The sequence below is a fragment of the Anguilla rostrata genome, chromosome 1, assembly GCF_018555375.3.
Source record: "Anguilla rostrata isolate EN2019 chromosome 1, ASM1855537v3, whole genome shotgun sequence".
In the NCBI taxonomy this organism is placed as follows: Eukaryota; Metazoa; Chordata; class Actinopteri; order Anguilliformes; family Anguillidae; genus Anguilla; species Anguilla rostrata.
Window position 1 is genome coordinate 18,828,883 of NC_057933.1, and position 25,790 is coordinate 18,854,672.

Below are 25,790 nucleotides of genomic sequence, written 5' to 3' on the forward strand. Positions count from 1 at the left end.
GCAGTATGAACAAAAGCAGGCCGATGACATCTCGTGTTTTGGTCGAGCTGCGGATGTCCGTACTCTTCTGAAATGGCAGTGAAGTTCATGTACACGGCTGCTGTTGCAAATAATTGAACATTCCAAATTAGGGTGGGAATTGGACTTGTTTACAACCATGTTGGGTGGCAAAATGTCAGCAGCAACATGAGTGCTTCCCTGTCGGCCTTTTTTAACGTTGATAGTCTAGCAGGGGAAGTAGTGTTGTACTAAACCCTCCCTTAAGCCTTCCTTATTCCCTTTTTAATCAGAAGGCATTAATCTTTCACCCCCATTACATTAGTGCCTCTCACCAGATTATGCCACAGCAGCATCTGGGGGCAGGCCTCAGAGCTGAGCTCGATTTGTGGGCCACATGCAGCTCCCGTGCACCTCCAGGTCCATCAGATGGGACATAAATTCAAACAACTGACGCTTAGTTATAACATTCAGCGGTAATGCAAGACAGTTTACTGGAGCGCTAGACTGTAGGCACGAGGGCCCGTATTCTCAGTGGAACAAAAGCTGTTGCACTCTTGATTAATGCACTTGGTCTCAATATCCAGGGAACATCCAGCCGTTAATGGTTACTGAATGGCGATGAAGAAAAACTGTGAGCATGGTTAATCATCTGAATGGGATGCGGATGGGTGGGTGCGTGTCTACAGAGTGACCCAATTTTGCAGTCTAATACAGGAAATGAAAGTAACATAAAATAACAGCTCCTCTTTGTTCGGCATTCTTAATTTTACCTGACCACATCTCTTGGTTATAATGCTCTTGAGTGTACACTTTGGTTACGGTTGCACTTTAAGGATTGGTTAATACATCGAAGTGCAGAAGACATGCGTACGGATGTTTCCTACTGGACATTCTGCTTTAATCAGTTTATCTGTTCATCAACTTCATAACTATTTCCTACACATGTATTATTTAATATGAATCTATTTCAATTTGATTTAAAAACAGAATATATTTACATTTATAATGAGATCTGGTGCAAGGGGATAATGACAATTGTCACAAATTCACAGCTGGGAAAAAAACATTGCGTCAAAAATATACATACAAAAAAAAATTCCTGAAATGCCACTGTGGTTTCACAAGAACAGAAACAGGTACAATCTTGAGATTTGCAGAGCTAAACCTTCAGAAATAGAGTTGCCGTAACATGCAAATGTTGTTCAGACAACTGGGAATTTTAACACCTTTCTTAAAATAGAGATATCATATTTTTGATAGTAATATAAGACTTCAGCCAACATTCTTTGTATCAACTCACAACATCCGTTGTACCAACCACCTGAAAAGAACAAATCCAAGGAAACATTGTTTTGTGTGTGTAGGGGAAAGCAGGCAAAAATAAGCTAACACAGGGTAAAATGTAACAACATTCTCCAGGTTAAACATGCAGAATTACTATCTCTTTGTCTTCAATGAATATTCAATAGAGTGTTCAATAAATATTTTGGGAGATATTGCCAAAAGTCTGTTTTGGCTATATGGAAGTTAATTTTTTTCATCTAAATGTATGTAATCATAAACAGTTCTTCTGTGACTAACAGATCACATAGTTTTGATATAGTATGCTGACCTGTTGGGATTGCTAGCCAGGCAAAAGTGCAGGTGTATGTGGTGTATCTTAAGGTTTCATAACCTGGGCTGCAGAAAATGGTTTACAAAATGCATTGAAAATATGTATAAGGAATCAACATATAGGTGTTAAAACGGTGCTTAAATCACTGGCATGTACTTTCTTTGTGAGGCACCAAGAAAGGCTCTTCCTTCAGAGCGGTCTCAGTGACTGACCCATTGTTTATTCAGAAAAGTATGCAGCAGGAAATGAATGACTCTTTAGCTTGGGCAGAGAGAGGGAGAAATAGTCCACAAAATAAAATACACAAACAGTTCCAACCCCTTTTCACAGAGTTAATGAACCAAGCACTCAGACAGGGCTTTCTAAAAGAGCTGTCATAATACAAAATTGAAAATGCACAATTTCACTGAGTTGTGGCAATGTGGCACTCCACATTATATTTCCCCCTGTGAGAAGCTCCCTTGAGGTAAACAAGCCAAATGAGAGATTCTCTTTGGTCTCTACGTATTCTAATCAGACAGATGCAGGCTTGCGCTGTCCATACAAACTGCGCATTCAACGGGCCTCAACAGCCCTCTGCAGGGCCACCGGACCTGTGCCTTCCAGAACTGGGAGTGATGGTTTTACAGTCGCCAGGACGCTCCATCAGTGCACAGCAGAATTGACTGGCTTGGGCCACCCAGTAATGAGAATCGATTCCGAGATCAGCGCTCCTCAGTTTGTCTGCATGACAATGAGAGCCCCCAGCCACAGGCAAGAGCGCAGATCTCTCGGCATCGCCCGTCCCCCGCAACAGCACCGAAGAAATCACTGCTGACGGATCCCCTGCTGCTCCTGTGTGCCGTAACGGCCCATTATCCCTGTAAAAAAGATTGAAGTGGCGAGCCAGAGATCCAATTCTCAAGAAAAAAGCAGAAAGTAGAATGATAATAGGCATGGAGGTGAATAAACAAAATGAATGGGAGGGAGAATACGTGTGAACCAAGGCCAGAAGGCTGAATCAGTGAGTGAACAGACAGACAACAGATCAGACACAAGCGCCTGTAGTAAGGTATGCAGAAGAGGAAGGGTGGAGTCAGAGGATGCTCAGGACTTGAGAATGGACAAGAGGCTGTTCCTTAAATTTCCATTATTATAGCCCCTCTCGAACTATTCAGTTGCCATCAGTGTAATGTTTAAGGGGCAGTTTGCCCAAAAATGAAATTAAGGTGTTTCCACATACCTAGAGTACCATTTATTGAGATTTGATGAGTATATCAGTAACATATATATATTCTCAAAGAAACCGTACACAAATTAAGCTCTGCGGATGTTTGTGAGTAATCGTGGCATTATATTTGGAAAGAGACATTTAAAAATTTAGGTTCATTGTAGCAAGGTGAGCTGCAGCTGATATGCCCATCAGATCTCAGCAAAACTAATCTGGATGGATAGATAGTTCTCTGGGTAAGCGGAAACATACATTAGCTTTATTTTTGGGTGAACTGCCCCTTTAAATCAGTGAGGAGTATAATACTTATGCTGAAGCAACAGAGAAAAACAATGGTGCTCAAGCAAGGAACCTACACCTTCAGGCACATAATGTACAGATAGCAGGTAGGGGCACACATCAGTCACCCCCATTGCCCCTCGGGTTTAATACAACACAGTTGAAATAAAACGTGACATATCCATGCATGTGGTGCTAAAGCAGGTATAGGCGGCTCTGTTTGTATACATGGCAAGTTTTGGCACCAAGTGGATAGATGCATCACCGTCTGTATTAACCATGTTTTACTGATCTGGCTACACTTGGGAACAAAGGAACAGACTTGTATTATAGCACCATAACAGCACAATAATAAGGAAAACATCACAATGCATTTTCTACCAAGGATATTCACTGATAATTAATTTAAGGGAAAACTAAACATAAGTGCATGAAAGTAAAAACATCTTGTGCAAACGAAAGACACACGTGTAAAGCCTCTCGGCAGTCAATCCATTCCACAGTTCAAAATGCAGTTGAGGGTTGCATTTCATCCATGTTTACCTCAAGCTTTTTTTCAAACTGGATTCTACACAAAGTTGACAGAATACATTATTGAATTCATTTTTTCAGAATAAATATTTTTATCAAAGTGCTCCTCAAACTTTTCAAAAACAAAATAAAATTGTGTGGGATGGCTTATAGAACACACAGCAAGCAATAATTTCTGTGTATCATTCAATCAAACCAATCAATGCCAATGCGCCAGGGACTTTAACGTACTTAGCACTGAATGCATAAGTGCATTCAGTTTTCAGCCTCAGCTCTTTAATCTTTATGTCGCTCTTTGCCACTGTGTGGAGATATTAGTTCTTAGATTAGTGATTAAGAACCCTGGGAAATCCTGATTTTAAAATGCTAATAATGCACCCTCATTACATTCAAATGAACAAGAAGCCTAGCTGATCTACAAGTCTCTTCAATGCCTCAATCTTTAATTACACCTCATTGCAAGAAAAAAAACAGTCCAAATTTCAGGTTTAATTTGTGCGCCTTCACTCTGCTCTGTAAATTAGGCAAATGTATTTTATGCACAGATTGACATTTACTGACCAGGTCATTGCGGGGATTGTACTGTATGTCACTTATGCAAATACTTGACAGCTTAGTTGTTTATTTCGACAGCTTTCATTGATTAATTTTCCTTTTTGAATTTACCTCAAGAGTCACACTAATGGGTTTTGCGCTTGATACTAATCTCACTGATGTTTCAGTTGCAAATTGGGGTCTGCAAATTTCCTCTTTATGTGGACATGAGCAATTAAAATGGTAGAATCTGTGGTATTCACAGTTTAAAGCTAGGCACTCTGTACTGACACCTGAGGCCTTCTGTTTGCCCTGATGCCTGTTTTGTTTTGTGCGGGGGATGCTTTGCTGCTTCAGTAATGTGTGGCCTGCCTAGACTTTACAGTGATTATTCTGGAAACAGAGCAGAGAGAGAGGTCGGGAGGGTTCCCTGTTGAGTTCCCTCTCTCCATTTGCTGCTGACAAAATACAAGGGTCCTTTTCAGCAACCTCAGGCCTCCCGGTAGTTCTGAGCAGCAAATGTCAAATGCCAGACATGGCTGACTGTGAAATTATAACAATGAGTGCACCCGTGCCGGCTTTTGAAGCCAGCTCCATCTTGTCTGTTTCAGGTAATACTTCATCTTTTTTATTCTTACACTGCCATGGAAACAGTTCCCCCCCCCCCCCTTCTCAGCGTAGACATGATCAATGTTTTTGTGATGCAAGCGCCATCGCGTTGCTCTATGAAAACCATTACGGGAAATGTAGAGGTGCTTGACCTTATTCCATCACGCCTCCTCCGGCCCTCATATTTCATGTGCAAACACCCACAATTTCTCCATGTAGATCTCTGCGTTTACATTACCGGATCTTTCCCGGGGGCTGTTTTTGATTCATTGCTGTGAACTAATCGGTTCTCTCGCTGTGCATCGCTCCTCTTCCCGCATAGCAACGCCACCTCCTCGCCCACGCACCCCTGGCCGAAACGGAAAAGCTAACGCGCTCGCATGTTCACTTCCACAAGGGTGTCAAATGTGCCATTTGTAACGGCACTCCAGTCCTCACTCACACTGTGTATTTACTCCGTTCCAGACAGCTGTATTACAAATGCAGGCTCTCAAACATGCTGTTTATGACATTCCTGTCCTTGCTGCTACTCTTTAGGGCAAGCTTATCCTCGCACACACTGAATATGTATGTCAGTTTCAGACAATTGTAGTGTAAATACACAGACATCACCAGTAATATTGTGTGGCCTTTTCAGGCCTTTTCCTCAGCAAAATATTTCATTTTGGATGTAAAAAACTCAATCCAATCCACCAGATGGTTCTCAAGTAAGTGTCATAAGAAACATGGAATGGTAGCTTTGTACAGCATTTTTGTAGAGCTAGCTCTCAACCCTCCCCCCCCAATGTGGCTGCAATTCCCGAAAGCAATCAGCCGAGAGACAAGTGATGAAAGTTGATTCCCGTTATGTCAAAGCCACTTATCTTGACTTCGGCAGGTGTCTGGGGCTCTCTACGTTCAAGAGGGGATTGTGTGACTTTGTCTTGACCAGTAGGCTTGACTGTGAATAAGGTGGCAGTCCAGCACCTATGACCAACACTCTTCTGTAGAAAATTACGCCCCCTGCTCCCAGAACCAGAGAGCAGAGTTCAGATCTGTTGGGACAAAGAAGTTCCCTCAAACAGAATTCTTCATATAACAGTACAAGTGGCACAGCTTAAATGGTTTCTGTAAAAAAAGAAAGTGCAAAATAAAGAATCACAGATAGCAATGTGCAGTAATGAAGAGGATACGGATTTACAACATGGGCAGTGGTTCTTGTGGCTCAAATCAAACTTCAGAACGTACCACAAATGCTGCCTGGTGCATCGTTCACAATCTAGGGTGCCTGTCATGCAAATGAAGGAGCTGATTACATAGGCGCTACACCCAAGGTACATTTGCAGACAGGCAAAGCCATACAGCTGAGGGAGAAGAATGAATATTGTCAGAAAGCTCCTTTCAAATGCACACTCTCAAATGTGCTAGTAAAAAAAGGGGGATTTCAAATTCTGCAGTGCACTGGAAACCATGACAGACATGATTGGGAGTGACTCAGTGTGTGCAGAGCCTATCAGTGTAAGTTACAAAAGCCCTGTGAAATTTGCAGTCAGAAAACAATCTCCTTCAATCAAGATACTTTACCATTGCAGTGTGATCCACTCCCTTCACTTTCTACTAATACCTTTCGAACAGTGAAGAACTCTTCACCTTGTCCAGAGATGGACCCTGAAGTACCACGACTTAAGACCCACACATCTTTCTGAACAGAGTGTTCATCTAATGGATGAAAATGCTCACGAAAAACCATCTGAGACAAATGAAAAGGAAAAAAAAGAAATCAACAACATCACATGATCAGCAGGAAACAAAATATTTGCCATATTACCAATCTGTCTTGGAACACCCATAACTCAAAGTCATCTGAACACAACCATTATAATGAATGGAGTATTTAGCATGAATCATCGAATGAAATTGAACCAAAGATCAGAAGAAATGAAACCTGACTTTTCAGACATGGCATTTCAGTACTGGTGCTGCACAGCAGACAGAAAGCTTTTTCATGCTTAAAATGACAGTGCATTTCTCTCGCTTTTCTTTAGTGACATACTCCAAACTGACATCGCATGAGGAGGGTTCAGTCTCGATTATGCCCACTCATAATCCAACAAAGAAATGATCTATGGTGATGTATCATTACTGAACACTACATTTGTGTTGGCTGTGAAGATCAGTATTAGTAGTGATCAAATTGAAAATGAATGCCATAGGTTATTGAAATGGCATACTGTGTTAGCACATAATGCGATTTGTGAATTCTGATGCTTGCAGATACTGAACCATCAGTACACCTGGAAGCCACTTCCCCACATTTTGGCTCACCTTAATCTGGTAGCATGGAATTACAGCATTTCAATCACTTAGCAATCACTCTCATCCAGAGTGTACAAAAGTGGAAAACATCAGTGTAACTGTCACAAGCACAAAAATACAATACCATCAAGAAGGCACAGAGGACCATTAACTATTGCTAATAATGTTAACCTAACAAACAGCAATTTGTATTGTAACTCAGGAAAGTAGCACAAGATGGCTCACCTATCTATACACAGCTATAACATAATACAAAGTAAAATAAAAAAAAGCAGAAAAATAAAGGTTATTTGAAGGGGGCAGGAGAGACATGGTGCAATCTGAAGTGAGCCTTCCATCTGCATTGGAATATGGGCAGACTATAGGTGCCATAATACTACTCAACTGGAAAAGCAAACAAGCCCTCTCTATTACTCAGCTGACTGACCTGCCCTCTCACTGTATTTCACTCTGAAAGGTAGGAGCATCTCTATATAACTAGACCAGACATCTTAATTAAGCCTGGGTCATAATCCTGATTTACGTACATACAGCTTTGGGGGACAAAATTAAGAGACCAGTGGCTGAATAAGTGAATTGCGCTTTACTAGAAAGTACAACACTTCCTTTTCTGAACAGCTATTAATTGGGTTGTACTGTATGTTCTCCCCACCCACCCCTGTCCTGTTCACTGGAGAAATCGTACGCGCCTGGCAGCTAACAGTGGCCTGCTGCGTCTTCCATGTGGACAGGGTGCATGTCGGCGCGTGAAATCGATGTCGCCAGCAGATCCGGGCTGAATTAATCAAGCGAAGCTTCGTTCACGCCGAGCCGGCGGGAGTGGCGATCGGGAGACCACCGCTGCTGTCAATACGGCCCGGCTGAGAGGGACTCCTCCTATCTGCGGACGCGGGGACGTGACAGCTGCTCACGGCGCCTCCCTTCTTTCCCCCCATCTCTCACGTTCCGCTGCCGCGCTTTCGGGAGCAGCACCTCTGTGCCACCGGCGCTCGAGTTCCCGCACGCGAGTGATCCGCACCAGGCGAGCCTGAAAGTTCTCATCGCTCTGCTTCCTGCCTCCGTCTCGTCCGCCCATTAATCTCGCGGCAAGCCTTTTCACAGACGACGTAACGCAATCCTGGCTCCGTCAGAAACATCCCGCGCCGATGCCATTCTGCGCCGGCGGCGCGGAGCAGTGATGGCTGTCGATGTCTGTGAGGGATCTGAGTGCTGCCGCGGACGAGCTGAGATCCTGTCTGCAGCGTCTAAGGGCACTCCAAGGGCAGTCACAGACTTGGCTTTCCCTTTCACAGCGTGTCAAAAACGATGGGTGTTTCACAGTGCGTGCCGTAATGTATCCACCGTACACAGGCACTCGTTTTTGAAGCTGGTGGTTTCAAAAGCAAAAAGAGAGAGACTGCAAATGCTAGCATGTCTAAGTAGCATTAAAATAATACAGTGAAAGTGGCCACTGAAATGATGTAATGTATGACCTGTCAGTACACATCTGATCTCTGTGTCATCCAATATAAATCATTTTGGGCCACCTCTATATTTAGTTTAATGCAGGTGAGCTTTACCCCCATCCCCCCCCCAACACACACACACACACACACACAATATTTATAGTGCAGTTTGCAGCATGAATTTCGATCACGAGTAGAGCCATTAAAGACAGAACGTAAACAGAACCAAGGTCATTCAGGCACTGTCAGTGATGGCTTTTAATAAGGCCTACAGCGATTAATGCATTGGTCATGTGGATGAATCAGCAAAAGCTTTGACTGTCTTGAAATTAATGAATCACATTTTACTTGGCATCGCTCTCTCCACAGAGCACTTAGCAAAGCACAACATTAAAAGTGAAACAGGAGGTTTAATATCATCATATATCAAATATGATGACATAAGCTTGATAAATTATTAACAAGAATGAAAACATGTGGTTAAATTACAAAACACAGACATCCAAATAAAAACAACATATGACAAACACAAAATTATGTATTGAAATCGCATACAGTAGTACAAGATGAGATATTTAGCAAACATTTAAATATTTAAGGGTCAGATGACTGTAGGAATTGTGCTGAACCTTTTGACAGTTAGATAGAGGCTATAAATATTTTATCTGCTGTCGGTTTTACTTCTTGGCAATTCTCCTATTTCTCCAGAACAGAAGAGTCAGAGATGGTTACGAGCTATATTAGGTGAGCTGGGGTTTTTCTGCTAAATATCTCCTAAGTTAACTTTTAAATCAGGACGCTGGAGGACTTGGGCTGGAAGAGGATCGATATGGCTTTTGTTTGTTTGTTTGTTTGTTTTTTTGTCTAGACAATAGCTCCTGCATTTTGGTGCAGTTTGGGAGCCCCCAGAAAGAAAGCTATTGTAAACTCACGATAACCCTGGAAATAGCAGAGGTTTTTAAACATATTCTCACTGACCACATACCATCTGCTGCCAGTTCACCGCAAAATGAAGGTGAGCGCTAGCTTGGTACCAGAGCAATGGCAGCAGGAGACTCCACAGGATTTGGCTTCAGGCAGCTGCTGAGTTAGGGCGGAGGTGGGGCACCATGGAGACGTGAGTCAGATGCCTGTGTTCAAAGGCTAAAGGTTTTTTTTCTGTCTCTGGTGTGGGGGATGGGGACCAGTTGTAATGATTTCAATAATGGTACCGGAAGTATCGATGTTTATCCAATACAGTCCAATGGAGAGGGGGCGGTACAGTATTTGAGGGCTTGTTAAAGAAAAACAACATTACGGGATAAAAGACAGACTAGATATGATAAATTTAATCACACCGTTTATTAGTATTTATTTTAGGAAGCACAACTATGACTTCTGTTGCATACAAATAAAAACCAATTTCACACCTTCATATAGTTTATGTTGCTTATTGTAGGCATGCTTATACTGAGGCAAACAGCAATGCATTAGCTTGTTTCCCTGAGATATGGAGCAGCATTTATTCTAATTAATTGAGTTTTTCCAAATACATTATTTCATGCCAACGTGAGGGCAAGGCTTGCAGCTGGCTCAAGGAGAAAGCTTGCGCATATTTTATGGGACAATAACGAACAATAAATAACCGATAACTTTCCAAGAAAGACGCTGAATTGAAAATGATAATGAGTACACGGTGCAGAATGCATAATAAGCATGCTTCCCAGTACCACTGCAGCCAGTGTACTGCTCAGTACAATCAACAAGGAAATACATTGGCAATAACTGAAATGAACCAGTACATTGGTGTATTAATCAACACATTCATTTATGGCATAATTCCTGCTTCGCTGATATGAGGTGGAGGAGCTCTGGCCCCCTTCTGCCCTTCTACTTCGAAGGCACATGAGATCACTATTCTTCAGCGAGAGAACAACAGCTTTTCCACTCCTCCATCTCTGTCGCTGCTCAACAGTCAGGATACGCTACCGCAGTACATCAAGCTTAAGTTCAGTCTCAGAGAGGAACCACTGTCAGGCATCTTTCTCAGGCTTTAACAAAAAATGTTTTTTTTTGTTTTTTTTCCCCACCCTGCGTGTTAGTGTGAAGTGAAGGTGCAGCCATTTCATCAATGCAGATTTTTCAGGGAAGGCAATAACTTGGTAAAACTAGACTAAGATATTATCAGTGGAATTTCAGGTCAGCAAGCTGCTGCACTTGTGCGTGACCTTCTGCACCACACCGCCCCCATCAGGTTCACAGAACAACATACACTCTCACTCTACTGCTAGAGTTTGCAATCCCTAGTTTGTTTGCGGAAGTTTACATTACCAGTATTCTGGTTTGTGCCTGAAGTTCCAAATGGCAAAAAATGGAGTGCACATGCATGAGGCATATTACCAACCATATCATACAGTGTAAATATTCAGGAAGGCACATCCGCTAACAGATAAAGTATTGGCAGACCAAATGGGTAAAGTATTAGTACTGAACTCTAGGAGTCTGTAATCAGAGCCTGGTGGTATAAAGCATGTTGCTTAGGCTCTGACCAGATGACTGGCATTGTCAAAAACACATGTTATTCTCAAACAAAATCATCTCACTACCTGTACATGCCACAGACCAAATTAAACTGTTTCCCAAAGAAAATGTATTTCATAAATAAGACACATGGCAACTTGTGCAGTGATACTGTACAAGGAACTTCCAATATTACTTTAAGATAACAAGGATGAGTCTGTACTCAGATTACAGTCCCAATATTGACCATTTAGATTTCTGAATTTTTGCATGCATTGTAATTATGCATTGTAATTTCTGGGCATGACGACGTGAAAAAAAAGTGAAAAAGGAATTGTTTCCATATTAACTGCTATGAGAAACAATTGCCAACAAAAAAGAACAGGAAAATGTAGTTACCTGCAATGTGGGTACATTTAATTAAGACATCTTTAAATGGGCTTGCATAAGCCCATTTACTTGTAATAATGTACATTTTAATCTGCCCACTCTTAACTCTCAGTCTCTCTGTAGCAGTAATTCTTCAAAGCTCAATAAGTAAAAGAAGCATCACTTGAAAGAAAGCAAAACCATCACATTAGTGAACCTACCCATTTGCATTCTTATCTGCTCTCACACCTTTGTTGCACGGCAACACGCTCTTCACCAAGACTACGGCTCTGGCCAGGACATTTGTCCTGATAGCAGATAACAGGCTGCTTACAGTTTTTGGTCCTGACTTATCTCACATGGGCAACGGGCTGGATATTGCCCATCTGTTTCCCCTCTCTGCCTCAATATGGAACATAAACAAGCCTTTCGAGCTCCGAGGGGGTGACTGGTATCCCATGCCACCATTTGCTTTTGTTTGTTTGTTTTCTGCTGAATTGCGATAAGGATTCGAATCCTCTCTCATTGCTACCATCACATTTGGTCATCGTCACAGTAACCTGCTCCTACGGTTTAAACGGGCCAAGAAAGTTTGGACCTGGGGAGGTCCTGAATGCCACAACTTCTCAATCAGGTTTATCAGTTTTAACACAGCAGGAACAACAATTTGACTAATGAAGGCAATCAAAACAATTTGGGTAGAGAGGTGGCAACAAGTGTGACAGCCTATGGCAAGCTGTTTTAACATGTAATCGCTTGTTTCACTAGCAATTGCTGATATCAAGAATTCACTTGTCACTAGTGAATATATTTATCACTGGTTATAGTGACAAATAGTCTAAATAGCCACAATGTAATTTCAACGAGATATAATTGCAGTTAAACGTATCAACAAGACAACAAGAGAAAACTAGCATTTGTTGATATACATAATTAATTTATAACTAGTTAAGATGTTACATCTTAATGTCTAAATGTTGGGATATCACCATTCATTACTAGTTAAAATATCTGGCTATATGTCAGCAATTCAGCTGTTACTAGTAAAAATGTTTTCTCTTCTTAGCAATATATCTTGATATCTACAGATGGAACTAGAATAAATGATAATTATTGATATCAATAAAAAGTGTTTTAACTGGTAAAAATTCTATTTTAACTAATGAAAATATATTTATCACTGGTAATTGTGACGGATTAAATGTTAAAACAGCTTTCCATAGTCTGCCTGGGGAATAAAAATGTGTCCCCGTTTATATCTGAGTTATCTAAAGTCATTCTGAACCGATACCCCTAAGACAGCACTGTGTTATTTCTGCACTGTGTGAGGTGTGTGTATATGTACTTGTAATTAATTCATACAGCTCCTTTGTGTGCAGAGGGTAACAGGATCAGAAAGTTAATAACAACCAAAACAATTCTTTAAGCCAGCTATGGGCCCCAAATCAAGACTGTGTGCATATTGCAGTCTATGAATTATGTGTAAATCATTCCCCCTCCACTGGTGAGACGGAAGTCACTAAGCCGGAACTACAAGCCGGGTGCAGGGCTCGAAAATAAAGCCTTTGTGTTTCCGCACAACACTTCACATTTTCGGGCCCTCGCAAGATAAGGTGCACCCCGCAGTATATCCGAAACCACAGTGATTAAGGATGGAGAGGGAGATCACAAAGGTTCAGTGAACCCTTTTGTGTGGCCGCATTCAACTCATATAATTGGATTCACTTCTATCCCGGCACAGAGCGATGGTGATGCAGTGCACTAATGAGGGGATTACATTGTTACGGCCACTGATTACACACTAGAGGGCCGCTCACTGTATTTCTCAGCTGTCGCCCAATCGAGCACCTTCAACAGCGAGCTTGGGGAATAACGATGTATCGATTAGCTTCATGATGGAGGTGAGAAAGGCTAAAATTTCCCAGCAGCACCTATTAAGGGGGGAGGGGGGTGGTGGATAAGACAAGCAGGATCTTCGGCCCGTCATTGATTTATCAACCATTGCCTTACATATCACATTTAATTATAGCTGTGGCTGACGGACACCCAGCTCGTGGTGAGAGCGGGACTGGGGGGTCGATTACACGCGCACGCAAAAATGCCATTTGAGAAAACGAGAGACGCATTCATCTGCGCCGAAGCGCGATGTGGCACTCGAGGCTGACCAAAGAGGCGACAGAGAAGTGCCACTGATAGCGCGGCTGGGCGGATCGTGGGGGCGGGGAGCTGCGCGAGACATCTCTCTCCACGCTGCTGTCGAGCCTCTCTAATGCACACGCCTTAATGACCGTGGACTTCATTCACGGGTCAGATCGATAGCGATTCGGTCGCGCCGGAGGATTACGGCCGGATTAGCCGGGGCTCTACGGAAGCGGTTCTGTGGAAAATGCTCCCCGTGAAAATAAGAAAGTAGATTTTCTACCAAGCTGACGGACTGAAATTTCAAAGCACAAGTGAAATGCTGCGGCGACACCGGGAGACTCTGCACATCAGCTGGGATGTGTCATTGGCTCGTGATATCTCCTAGGCGTTCTGTGCATGCGCCGAAAATCTGGCTCATGCACAAATAAGGAAGTTCACAGCATGTTCAGAAATCCTGATTCAACCTCTTAAGTTTGCCTCATCTGCATGCACTCTGAATGGCAGCCCAAGAAGTCCATTACACTGGAAGCATTGTTTGCAATGCGTTACAGTATTCTCCCTGCAATGCACACCATGTTTATTCTGATGTACTGCCACTTCAATATTCACAGTTTAATCAGAACTATTGATGTACACAACGAATGCAGCCACAGTTCAAACAAAGCAGAGGGAGATGGCAGCAGTTGCTAACAAACACTTGTATAAAAGACGGAGAAGGAGGAAAAGACAGGACATATAATTACAGCTACAGGCTCCCCCAGGGACAAGAAAAAAGGGTTTGGCAGATACCTTCCAGCACACTGGGACCTGACTGAGCTTTGTCCGGTCTTAAAGGTGAAGAATTTTGAATGATAATAAGGAAGCCTACAATCTAAACAAGGTAATTTAACAACTCCATTTCCCCCCAGTATGACCACCCCTTTAACACTGAAGGGTTAATTAACAAATGTTTCACTTTGGCCTTTGCCGCTTAACTGAGGCAGATGGGGTTCTGGGGGAATGCTCATTTTTGATTAAAAAGCCGAAGATACTGAAAAAAACATTGCTCATTATGTTCTAAACATATGTGTTATCAGCTTCCCTTGGGCTAAAATGTTACATTTTATAAACCTGACCGTGACCTATGTTACACTGTTCCATGCATCTTAATCTTAGTCAGAATCTGCAAAGTAACATCCATGCTCAATTAACTCCCTAACCTTTTTCTGGTGACAGTGATTGCCATTCTTACTAAATAAGTTATAACAACGCATTAGTCATTTAAATTAGATGGAACCTCTCAGAATGAATGAAAAATGAGGGAAAATTAAGACAAGCATAAATGGGCAAAATTGGCCTGTTTGCATATTGTAAATACTCTTATGTTATGACCATGTCGACAGAATTACAGTTCAAGAAGTGCTTTTATGGAATCACAGACATTATAGATTACTCCCAATGTCTGCTGGCATTCATAAAACCTGTTTCTGTTTGTATTCAGTGTGACGTGGCATATGAATATCTTTTGGTGAGAGGAACCGCTTTAAAGTCAGCATAGTAGAGCAACTAGGAGGCAAAAGCATCAACTTTGTAGGACACGTTTCGCAGTACTTCATTGCACACAACGCCAGCCTCAATCCATAGCTTAAAACGGCATGTTAAAACGGAAACGTGACCGGTTTTAGACCTCAAGAACTGCACCAAGGCACTACATTGGCTAACGAGGCAATAAAAACTAGGTGACGAATTATTGCCTTAACGCCTTTATTTCATACCGTATGCAACATCTCCGTGCAACACAAACCAAATATAGGCCTACGCATTCTATGTATAATTAAATCAAATTATTACAGGTTCAGATTTTAAATTCTATGAACCTACGTACCTAGTCTGAGAATATTGGCCCATGATCACATTTGAAGCCAACGATCTCCCTCTAGTGGATAACGCTATTTTAGGTCCATACAGGTATGAAACGGGATAGGAAAGTCCCTACCACGTACATGCGTATTTAAAGCAAGCACGCCTTCAGTTAACCTAAACTTGTGAAGTCCCGGAAGTAAGCCTGTACTGCGCATGTTGAGGGAAAAATATTGGAGTTCTCATTAAAGTGAATGGGCAATACAATACAGTATCAAACTTTTGAAGGCAGAACAAAACGTACCCGATGGTTTTTTTGAAACTCTATGAACGACTGTTGCGTTTCATATGAAAAGGAGATTGCAAAAAGCAATAACATTTTACCAAGGTTGTCTTTGGGTGTTAAATCACCTTGGATTTCTACACTGAATTCAATGGGCAGCAAGAACTTTTGCCCTCAAGTATTAGAGGCTATGTCCCATTATCTCCTAGGCTTAACCGTCTGGCCCCTCCTACCCTCTCCAGTCCTATGTACACTCGACTACCCATAGAGCACACAAGAATGGAGAGAATAGGAGGGGCCAGGCGGTGAAACCTAGAAAGGCCGAATTGGAAGGCAAAAGAGCTTGGTGCCCATTGCATTCATGTAGAAAACCAAGGTTAATTACCTACCCAAGAAAACCTCATTGGTCAATTTTTTGTGATCATAAATTAAATTATTTGCAGCAATTTGTGAAACAATAGTCTTTAATGTCACTGAAGTAGCGTGTCCACTCAGCTTTACATTGAAGCAGAAGATGCCTATTGGCCTAAGCTCTTGTATATAAGCGATTGATGCTGTTAATATTAGCGTTTCCAAATTGACCGAAATATATTTTTGCACCCGCCATTTGCAACTTCTCAAACAAAGTGCGTACACACGTCTATTTCTGAAGATGGACCACATTTCATTATATTTAGAAGAAAACCCACTATTTCAAAATGCCAAATTCTATTCATAGTCCTGCCTCATTGCAGCAACTTCCTGAGCACTTTTTCCCAGTACTTGCTTCTTCGCACTTCTGTTTTTAATTGCATTGAGACTGTTTGATTTATGCTTCTTGCTTTATGCACAGCTGTCACTGGTAGGCCTATAGTCTCCAACAGAGGTTTCAAACTGGGTCCCCTGGGACCACTGGGTATGCTGGTTTTCATTCCACTGCAAGTGCAACTAGCTGTAGCTGTTAAATGTAACTAGCGGTCAGACACTTATAAACGTCTGTTGAACTCGTCACACTCACTCATTACAGTATGTATGAAAATGCGTGGTATGAAGAATGTTTCCTGTTTATGTCCAAGTTTTTTTTTTTTCAACAGTCCAATTAACTAATGCTTTAATTTTCTGTTACATGGCAAATAATTCCTTCGGAAAGAGGTCACGTAGTATACAGTACATAAACTGTAGACTGGCAAGGTAAGTGAGATTCAAACTGTGGAACCTGGTGACACCTTGTCACAAATGAAATATCCCTAAAACTAAAATATTCTGAAACATAAATACCAAACAAAAGTTTTTTCAACTACTTTCATTAATCAGGAGATTTGCTGTATCATACATAAGGGTCACCCCAGGACAGTTTGAGAACCCCTGGTCTGCTCCAGGAGCCAGATGAGATGAGGAATTTCCACTGACTGACACAACCGCTCACTTGGCGCCTGCGGCACAGCCTTGGGTTGTAGCTGTATACACCCAGCTAACGGGAGGAAAATTGAAGTTTTATATATTTTTTTACCAAGGCTCTATTTACTAACCCAAGCCCAAAACGAAAAAGGGGAAGGGGAACTCCAACCCTGTGCGGTTCATCATTTTTGTGTAATGGACTAACTGAGCAACAGTATATCAAGGCAAAACTGTGACATTATATTTTGAAAACTTAATATAACCAATGTAGACAATCAGGATTACTTAGGCCATGCTTACATGTCCGGCAGTTATATTTTCTGTGATATGCTTTATATATTATTTTTCATTTATTTATCATAAATACCAGAACAAAATACTTGTCTAGCTCAATGACAAAATCCTTTTTATTCAGCCCACACAGTACCACAGAAGGGAGCTGGCACCAATTGACAGTGAAGCTTCTCCCTCATTAACGTCTGATAGATTGTAAGCGCTAAGGTGTATCATTGTGAGCAACAAATGTTGCAGGTAAAATTCAGCCTACCCTTACATCTGGTCCTGCTGTTGTGGGCCCTGTCTTCTGATAATAGGGCCTGACAAGTGCCTTTACTTTTGGTCAACTATGCAGTGCAGTCAGACAATGTTCAGGTTGAAAATAACTAATTAAAGGCTCCTTTGTGCCGTGGTTTTTTTGTTTCCCCATTTTCTACTAATCCAGGCCTTCAACAGGAAGAATGAAGTACAGGAGATCATGGATACAACTGGCCAGTGACAACAAGATCTTTTTAGGCAACCTAACAAGATGCTTTAAATATCAACAGAAATCAAAATGTCAACAGCTTACTATGAATAACTGAATATCGGTCTAACATAGCCAATCGTAGAAATATTGAATGAAGTCCTGAACAGCCAGAGCAATATAGTTTAAATATAATTTTTACAGACTTTCTGTAATCACACCCTCTAACGTATGTCACCTTTCAGAAGATGAGCATCCTGAGCAAAACTTAAGCTGCTGTGAGCTTGCATTACAATAGCCTGACAATACTGCATACTATCATTTCCTCTGGCCAACACCTCGCTTATCTCTCCCCTAGTTCCTCCCAGTCTTTCACCAATGTTGGAAGCAAAATAAGGTTATCAACACAAAACAACTTTACATTCCCGATGAGTGGTTTCCATTACATCCATTCCATTAAATTTGCAATTATGTATTGCAAATTTGGTTGAGGCTGCAAGAGGGAAAATAAAGCAGCACCCTAGTGTACAGTATACCCTCTATAACCAATGTAGGGCTCGATTTCAGATGTATAAAAAAAAGGTGCACTGGCATACAAATGAAATACTTCATACATCACACATTACGCATTTACACAACTGGACATTTTACGAAAGCAATTCAACCATACAACAGTACATCAGAGGGTTCCCTTTCGAGAACGCGAGTTTGCAGCCTGCTTACCAGCACAGACCATATGATTACAAACCCAGGTCCATTATTACGGTTCCATTTTGCCACATCAATTGAGTTCTGTTAAGTCTTGGACATCTTCCTGTACCATCTTCACAAACTCCCTTGAGCTGTAACTGGCTCATACAAAGCAGCATGTCCCTGCCCTTTTATTAAAAACTGAAACCGGGAAGTGGCGACAGCCCATATCTACAGTAAAGCAATACATTTCATCCCCTTGCCCTTGTGATCCAACACCAACTATGCAATATTAAAACATACTTGACAGAGGAGACACACAAAGTTGTTTCATGCTGAACTGTTCAAAAGCGGTTTAATTATCTGCTCAAAAATACTCAGAATTTGACGACCCCTTAGTTCCCCATTTTCAACATCATGTGCAAAGAGACTTATATACTCGTATTCTATCCACTCATGTTCTTCCCTATATGCATCTGAAATACACAACTTAATGGAAGAACGTAACAGCTGCTACTGTTGCATGCCAACAAGCCATCATCCTGAAGAACAATTTCATGTGAGGATGAGTTTGCGGCGTAGAATTCATTTAAAATGAATTGATCAGCACTGAATTAATCACAATTTTGAAGTGTGCAAAAGTCCAAATTGTTTACTTCATCTGGGAAATGAAGCGTGAGAATGTGCAAGTTTGGCTGAAAACATTCAAGCACAAGAGAATTTGAGCAGATGGTTTATTGATTTCCTGCTTTGCACTGAGAATCATTTCCCCATTTAACTGAATACATGTACTCTGCTCTATTCTGTCATCCACAAACCCTGATTGAAAAAAATAAATTATATACAAGCTGACAAACACAATTCAAAAGCAAAAACATTGTTAAGGGGTGATAGAATAACAGGGCTACAAACATTAACCAAATTTCTGAAGCAAAGAAACTCATCAGTTACTATACTGGGGAGGATGCAAGCAACTAAAGTTGATCAACAACCAAAATGAAAAGATAGATTTACAACAAATAAAATATGACCTCAAAAGACCATAGATAACTTTGTTTTAGACTCAGCTGAATGCAACATAGCAAAAACTCTTCATCAAGGTGCCAGGCAAGATAAATAATCAAATTAATATCACAATAGTAAAAAATAAAGTAAAAACTGCAACAGGAGAAAGAAGTCTAGGATATATTGTAAGGTTCTCAATATTAATTTAACACTGAACAGTCAATATAATTCAAATGTTGCTTAAAAAGATCACTTTGAAAATATAAAGAAGTTGTAAACAATCATTTCTCAAATAAGCACAAAATTATGACCTCCTCGTGATGTGAGTTTCTTCATGAGCCACAAATGTACATGCAAAAATGTAACCACAAACTCTGATACATCAGCATGCAACCAAAGGAACTTTTGTGATAGTGCAAATGCAGGATTTTACAACTGACTTTCTATTAATATCACTTGTGCAAACTCACCTTGAACATGAATGTGCTGCTTGAAATCTATTAACCCTTTGTACTCAAAGAAAGAAGCACTAAAGGGCCAAGTGTCTGCTTGCAGTACAATTCTAATATGGAAATTCTAATAGCTTTAAATGTATACTTTTTATAACTTCATTTTGATAAACCTACTGTTGCAGGAAATTAAGCTGAAAATCTTCCAAGATATTTTAAGACATGTTAATTTGCAGTAAAGCATATACGTACTCTAGTCTTATGTATATACGAGAAGGACCCTTCAACACATTTCAGTTCAGATTTGAGTAGTTACCTACGACTGAAGAGCCGCATTTTACTGAAATAAACAAGCAGAATGGCGAACTAGAAAACCTATTCAGGGGGAGTTCAGGGGGGAAAAAAAAACATTTGACGTACTACTCTGAAAAGAAAAAAATTGGATTCGTTTACAGAAAAAGAGAAGCTAGATGCGCAACAGTCATTCTCTTTCGATTTCAAACGATCTTTTGCCTGGAGAGAATTTGGATCGCTTCTGTGGAAGCAGGGTACTTATGGTCTTGATTCAAATGCATGCAAATGTCCAAACAATAAAAGCAAGGCTAAAGAGGAGGTGAAGGGTACATGCCTAAGATGCAATAGTTGCAATTTTGATTTTAAGCTTCACCTGGATAGCTGAAAAAAGATCATACTATATCATTGTCTTCCACTGAAAAGCTCAACTTGTTTTCTGATCCTAACTTGAAGTAAAAATTTGTAGACGCAAAGGCCATTTGAAAATGGCTAACTTTTATTGCACTGCAAAAGCAGTTATAATTACTAACCAGGGATAATTCAGCCATGAACTAATGGTAGTCCATGATGCAAAGCCCTTTTCCACATGTAATAGGTAGAACGTGGGGTAAGTGGGAAGTAAGACCGGAACTCTTTGAAGGTGGGGAAGGACTTTTCTTCAAAACGCTGCTGGAGGAATAATTTTGCTTTAGCTTTGAAATTGGCTAAGGCTACCACATCCATGACAAACACTTGCTCATGCATGTGCTTCTCAGGGACAGCATACCCAGAGAGGGTGATGTCATAAGGATTCAGGGTCTGATTGTTCAAAAGATTCACATTCCTCTGAAAAGGAAGCACACTCTGACTCTGGCTTCCCGCAGTGTGCTCCTCTGGACTTTCTGATGCCTTTGACCATTCTGCTTTAACATCTACCGTACTTTTGTTCTCCTTCTTTTGACTGAAGCCCTTCTTCCAAAACCAATAGGAATAGGAAGAGATGGAGGGGTACTTGAGTTTGAATTTTGAGAGGGAGATTTTGGACTTTTGAACCAGCCTCTTGGCTTGATCCCTCAGTTTCATCTTATGAAGGAAAGAGAGTTGGAAGCTCTTGTGTTTGCGCCTATGAACATTTATCCTGGGGACTGGCCAGCGAACCTCTAGCTGAACAGGGCAGGATTCTCCACTGGGGCTCGGAATCTTGTCCACATCTGAGCTGTCTTCACTGCTCCCAAAAGAATCTTTATACCCTGGATTAGCCAACATAGCCTCTCTCCTCCAGTTATAGTAAGTTGACCTTGAGATGCCAGGAAATCTTTTCTTGAAATTCCTGTATGGGAAGGACGTGTTCACAGCTATGCAGCTCTGCAAACATTTCTTCGCTTCTTGCATGAAAGCAAAATTCTGGGCTCGGTCCACCCCCAGTTTATCATTACTGGGCACGAGGAAGTTGGCAACACTGTCATAGTGACGTTGGAGATCACTCTCAGGGGACGACCAAGAATCCTGCTCAAAGCTCTCTCTGGATGCAGTTTCATCTCCATTTGACATCACTGTGAAGTTGCCACCAGAGGACTGCAGCTCGTGCTTCCAGGCATAATACGTGGAGCGAGAAATTTCAGGGAAGAATTCCTTGAACTGATGAAGGGGTATGAGTTTTCCCTCGTTATAGCAGGCCTGTAGGAAGTGTTTGGCCTCATACCTGGCAGCAGCTTTCTTCCGGTGCTCCTGGGTCTGCCTTTTCCATCTGTAGAAGGTGCTCTTTGTAATGTTGTACCTGTCTCTAAGACTGGAGTAAGAAAGCTGAGGATCCTGATTCAACAGTTCAAGGGTTTTTAGTGGAAGAACTTGCTGCTCACCCTTGAAGCTTCCCATTTGAATGTCACAGGCTGGGATTAAGGCCACAAAATGGTGGGGCTTGAAGACAGTCATAGACTCTAGCTCCCCTGACCACATGATATGAAGGGTTATGGACTCAGAGTCACGTGGCCAGGTCCTGGGCCGGATTACACGGTTGAAGTATGGCCGGATCTTCAGGTTGTACATGGGATAGATGGAGTAGATATTGCACTGTAGAACCGAGGCCAGAGCATAGACATGCCACATATTGGCATAGGAGCCCGGGAAACAGGAGGCTTTGACATCTGCATCAAAAATGGCCTCCAGCACAGCCATGGGCAGACTGAGCATCTCCGCTGACTCCTCGGTGCAGAGGGAAAATCGGGCTGCCTGTAGCATCACTTTGGAGTCGATCATCCCATTCAGGTAGTACCTCTTCCAGAGCAGCATCTCCACAACTGTCCTGACCTGGAGCTCAAGGCTGAGATCGGCACTCCCCACAAGCAGCATGCTGGCAGCATCAAACAGGAGGTTCCCCTCCCCTTTGCAGGCTACAGGGAGCATGTCACCTGGTGCATCTTCCGGGTAGAGGCAGTGTGCTGCCTGGTCAATGTCCACCTTGGCTGGGAACTCATTGCAGATGGACCCAGGGAGGCTGAAAGAGGCTAAAGCCTGCTCCACTTCCAGAGCCACTCGGACAAGTGGCCCCAGACCCACACACTCCGTGGCGTCCTGCAGTTCTGCAAGGACAGAGCGCACGACTTCTTGTCTCTGAATCATTTCTGTAACATGGAGGGGAAAAAAGAGAGACAAATATTTGGTTAGCTTAGTTCTGAGAAGGGAAATGCTTCTGGCTATCATTGAATAGTGGAGTCAATTCCTAATATTTTATCATTACATTCTGTCCACACATCAAGTTAATTAAGAGCAATATAAATAACATAACAGTGCATCACAGAATATATATTATGTAGGTTAGTGAGCTAGCCTTGTTGTATGAACATTCCTAAAATAACAGATGGCATTTTATTCCTAAATTAAACCAAACACTTAGTGTATATTTAAAGTAATACTTACATTTTCAGAACATTAATTAAAACAGGTTTGCTTGAAAACTGACTATGATATAACATCACGGTATTGACAATAAATAGGCTCAAGTCATTTGTTTCCCTCCATTTGGCATTCCCCACCTATAGTTTCACACCTGTGGGGATGTGTTGAGCTGTTTCCAGCAATGGTAGTTTTCTTGGGCTTATTGCTCAATTCTTGTGAGTGTTCATTTTTGACACTCAAAGAAATAAGCACACTTGATAGCAGATGTGTATATCAAGAAACCTGAGCTAAATTATCTCAAACCATTCAAAAGTGTGAATTTTGAAGTGCTGAATGTTTTTAAGGGACACTTCAAAATCAAAGCTGGCTAAAGATTTATGCCTACAGGGCACTAGCAAATCCAAGCAATCACACTGCAAAAGAAAAAACGCCAAATAGTGTTTCATTGTATTCCCTCTGCCACACTATAGTGTAGAAGCTGAAATAAACCTCAAATTCATCCTGGGCAGCAGTGTAGCAACAATTTACCCTTTACCAATGTGCATGAGCAGAATTTCCATCAGTAAAAAAAAAATCCAGATTTAAAACTACAAAAAAATGTTTAAAATGTAATGTGTAATTCACTTTGGATAATTACTCTCCTTAATGGCTAAATGTAAATGCATTGTAAGTTGCACTGCCCAGCCCAGCTCTCTGCTATCTTTCAGGGTGTTCAGGGTTTAATAGCCATATCTTATTTGAACATGCAGTTGTTGTGTTCCATAAATCAGAGACACAAAGGTCAGAAGGGATCAAATTGAAAAAAATGTATATTTGGGTTGGGGAGGAGGCAACATTCAAGCTACTCAAAAGCAAATAAGCAGACCACACCACAGCGCCCGTAACTACTAGTTATGCATTCATAGGTTATGAACTCATGCATTTCCATTGTACATTTTGGAGCTTGCTAAATTGCTAAAAATCTTTGATCAAATAAGGTTGTTGAAAACATGCATGTAAATTATACTCTATTTTTCCCTAAAACTTAATTTAACACAATGCAGGCTTGGCTTGTCATTCATTTTGTCATGGAAATTTCCATTTTCCATAAATGGTTTAGTTTCAGCAACCAGGTGTCCAGTCTCCATGATCATTTTGTATGTGGATGTACATCATGCAAAAGGAGTTTGTGAAACATTATTCCAAAGTTTAATGCTTGTCTGTATGTTATTGTCAGGGATTTGTGGACTCAAGCAATGAAAAATAGACTTAAAATAAGATAAATGTGCATATCACACATAGAGCTTTTGGAGGTATAACATCACTAGCTGTTTTGGAGTTACTTGAGGTGTATGTCCTTGCTAGAAGCAGAAATACCCAAATGGCCCCGTACCAGCCATTGTAAAGCCAGGTAGTCAGAAACCTCTGTAAATACCTAAAATATCCATCATTGCGCACACAAAAATATGTGGGCTAATAAAAAAAAAACTAAAAATCAAAGTGAACTATTACTTTAAATTGCATATCGGCCATGTTAAATATGCATTTAAAAGAACTCTCCATCGTGACTTTAATTTAGCATCTTCCATGTCTAAACTTCCATATCACAAGCCTTACAGCTGATCCGTCCAAATGGAAGGCTGTTCCACAAAGCACAGATAATCTCTAGACATTTTATAAGTAAACGGAATCAGTGACGATGAATTACAGAAAAACAAACAAAAAAAATGCAGAGTAAGAGTTAATCTGGCTATAATAGGTACTCGATTGCCCCCACTTAGTTCATCGTAAATCACGTGACGCGTAATCGCAAATTCGCAACGCATTGACCATTACATATTTATTAGAAAAAAATACACCTAAGAGTGTCGTTTCATTATTTTAACATGCCCACGCGTACTGTGGTTGTTCTTTTGTCCACTTTGAATTCATAGGCCTATTGAAGTCTTTTCCATGCAACATGTTGTTGGGTTGTTGGGCTGCAGTTTAAACTACAGGCTAACAAGCATAGCCTACAAACCAACAGCTGACGGCTTTTAGAGAGCATACTACAATTTGCTTTGGGGTTAACCTTATTGTAAAGGGGTACCATTACATACCACAGTTTTTGTGCGCCTACACGACGAACCGTGAAACGTGGTCGTCGGTAGTGATAATATCGCTGCAACGTAGGTAGGCTATGCAAGAAAATGAGATTTTTAAAAAGTATATATTTATTTCCACTCAAATAGAAATGTTCTCGGTTAAAAAAATGTTTTAATTGTAACTACAGACTGAAATAATCAATGAACGTGATGAAACGTTTGGATTTATTCGTGTCAGCGTTCAACTGCAGAATTACCTTTACTTGTCCTGTTAATAAACAATGCTGAATGTTGCCGCCAGCAGGATTTAAAAAAGAACTACTCCCAGATTTTCTGGTGTAGCCCAGCTATTGTGTAGCCTACGTCAACGTTGAAGGCTGAAATTAAGCAAACTCACTGGATGGGTTTAACATCAGCTGGCCAATTAATAAAATGCAGTCACCCTTACCAAACTTTTATGGAGTCCTCGTAAAGTTCACCCTATAGCGCAATGTAGACGGCGGAGAAAGGTGGAGACAGCAATCCTTCCGACCGGTTTTCAGAGTAAATCCATTATGCGTGTGCCTTCCAAACAGGTCCACGACCAAGGTAAACTGAGAAGAGTTCAAACCGGACAATTCGGAGTTTTGAAATGATGTCAATGGTA

General features: G+C 41.2%; 1 protein-coding gene across 2 annotated transcripts; it reads right to left on the reverse strand.

Moving 5' to 3' along the window:
- Positions 1-19,179: 19,179 nt before the first annotated feature.
- On the reverse strand, positions 19,180-25,790 carry vrtn (vertebrae development associated). 2 transcript variants are annotated; one of them, XM_064327392.1, is made up of 2 exons: positions 25,593-25,790; positions 19,180-22,807 (listed from the first exon to the last, which is right to left on the reverse strand). In XM_064327392.1, the coding sequence occupies exon 2, from the start codon at positions 22,803-22,805 to the stop codon at positions 20,748-20,750; it is 2,058 nt and encodes a 685-aa protein (XP_064183462.1). In that variant the 5' UTR covers positions 22,806-22,807; positions 25,593-25,790; the 3' UTR covers positions 19,180-20,747. The 2 variants fall into 2 exon arrangements, with proteins under 2 accessions (XP_064183462.1, XP_064183472.1); XM_064327402.1 differs by lacking the exon at positions 25,593-25,790 and adding an exon at positions 25,402-25,541.

What these genes read in the sequence shown, in the direction of transcription:
- vrtn (XM_064327392.1), bottom strand. Translation starts at nt 22,805, where the DNA reads ATGATTCAGAGACAAGAAGTCGTGCGCTCTGTCCTTGCAGAACTGCAG.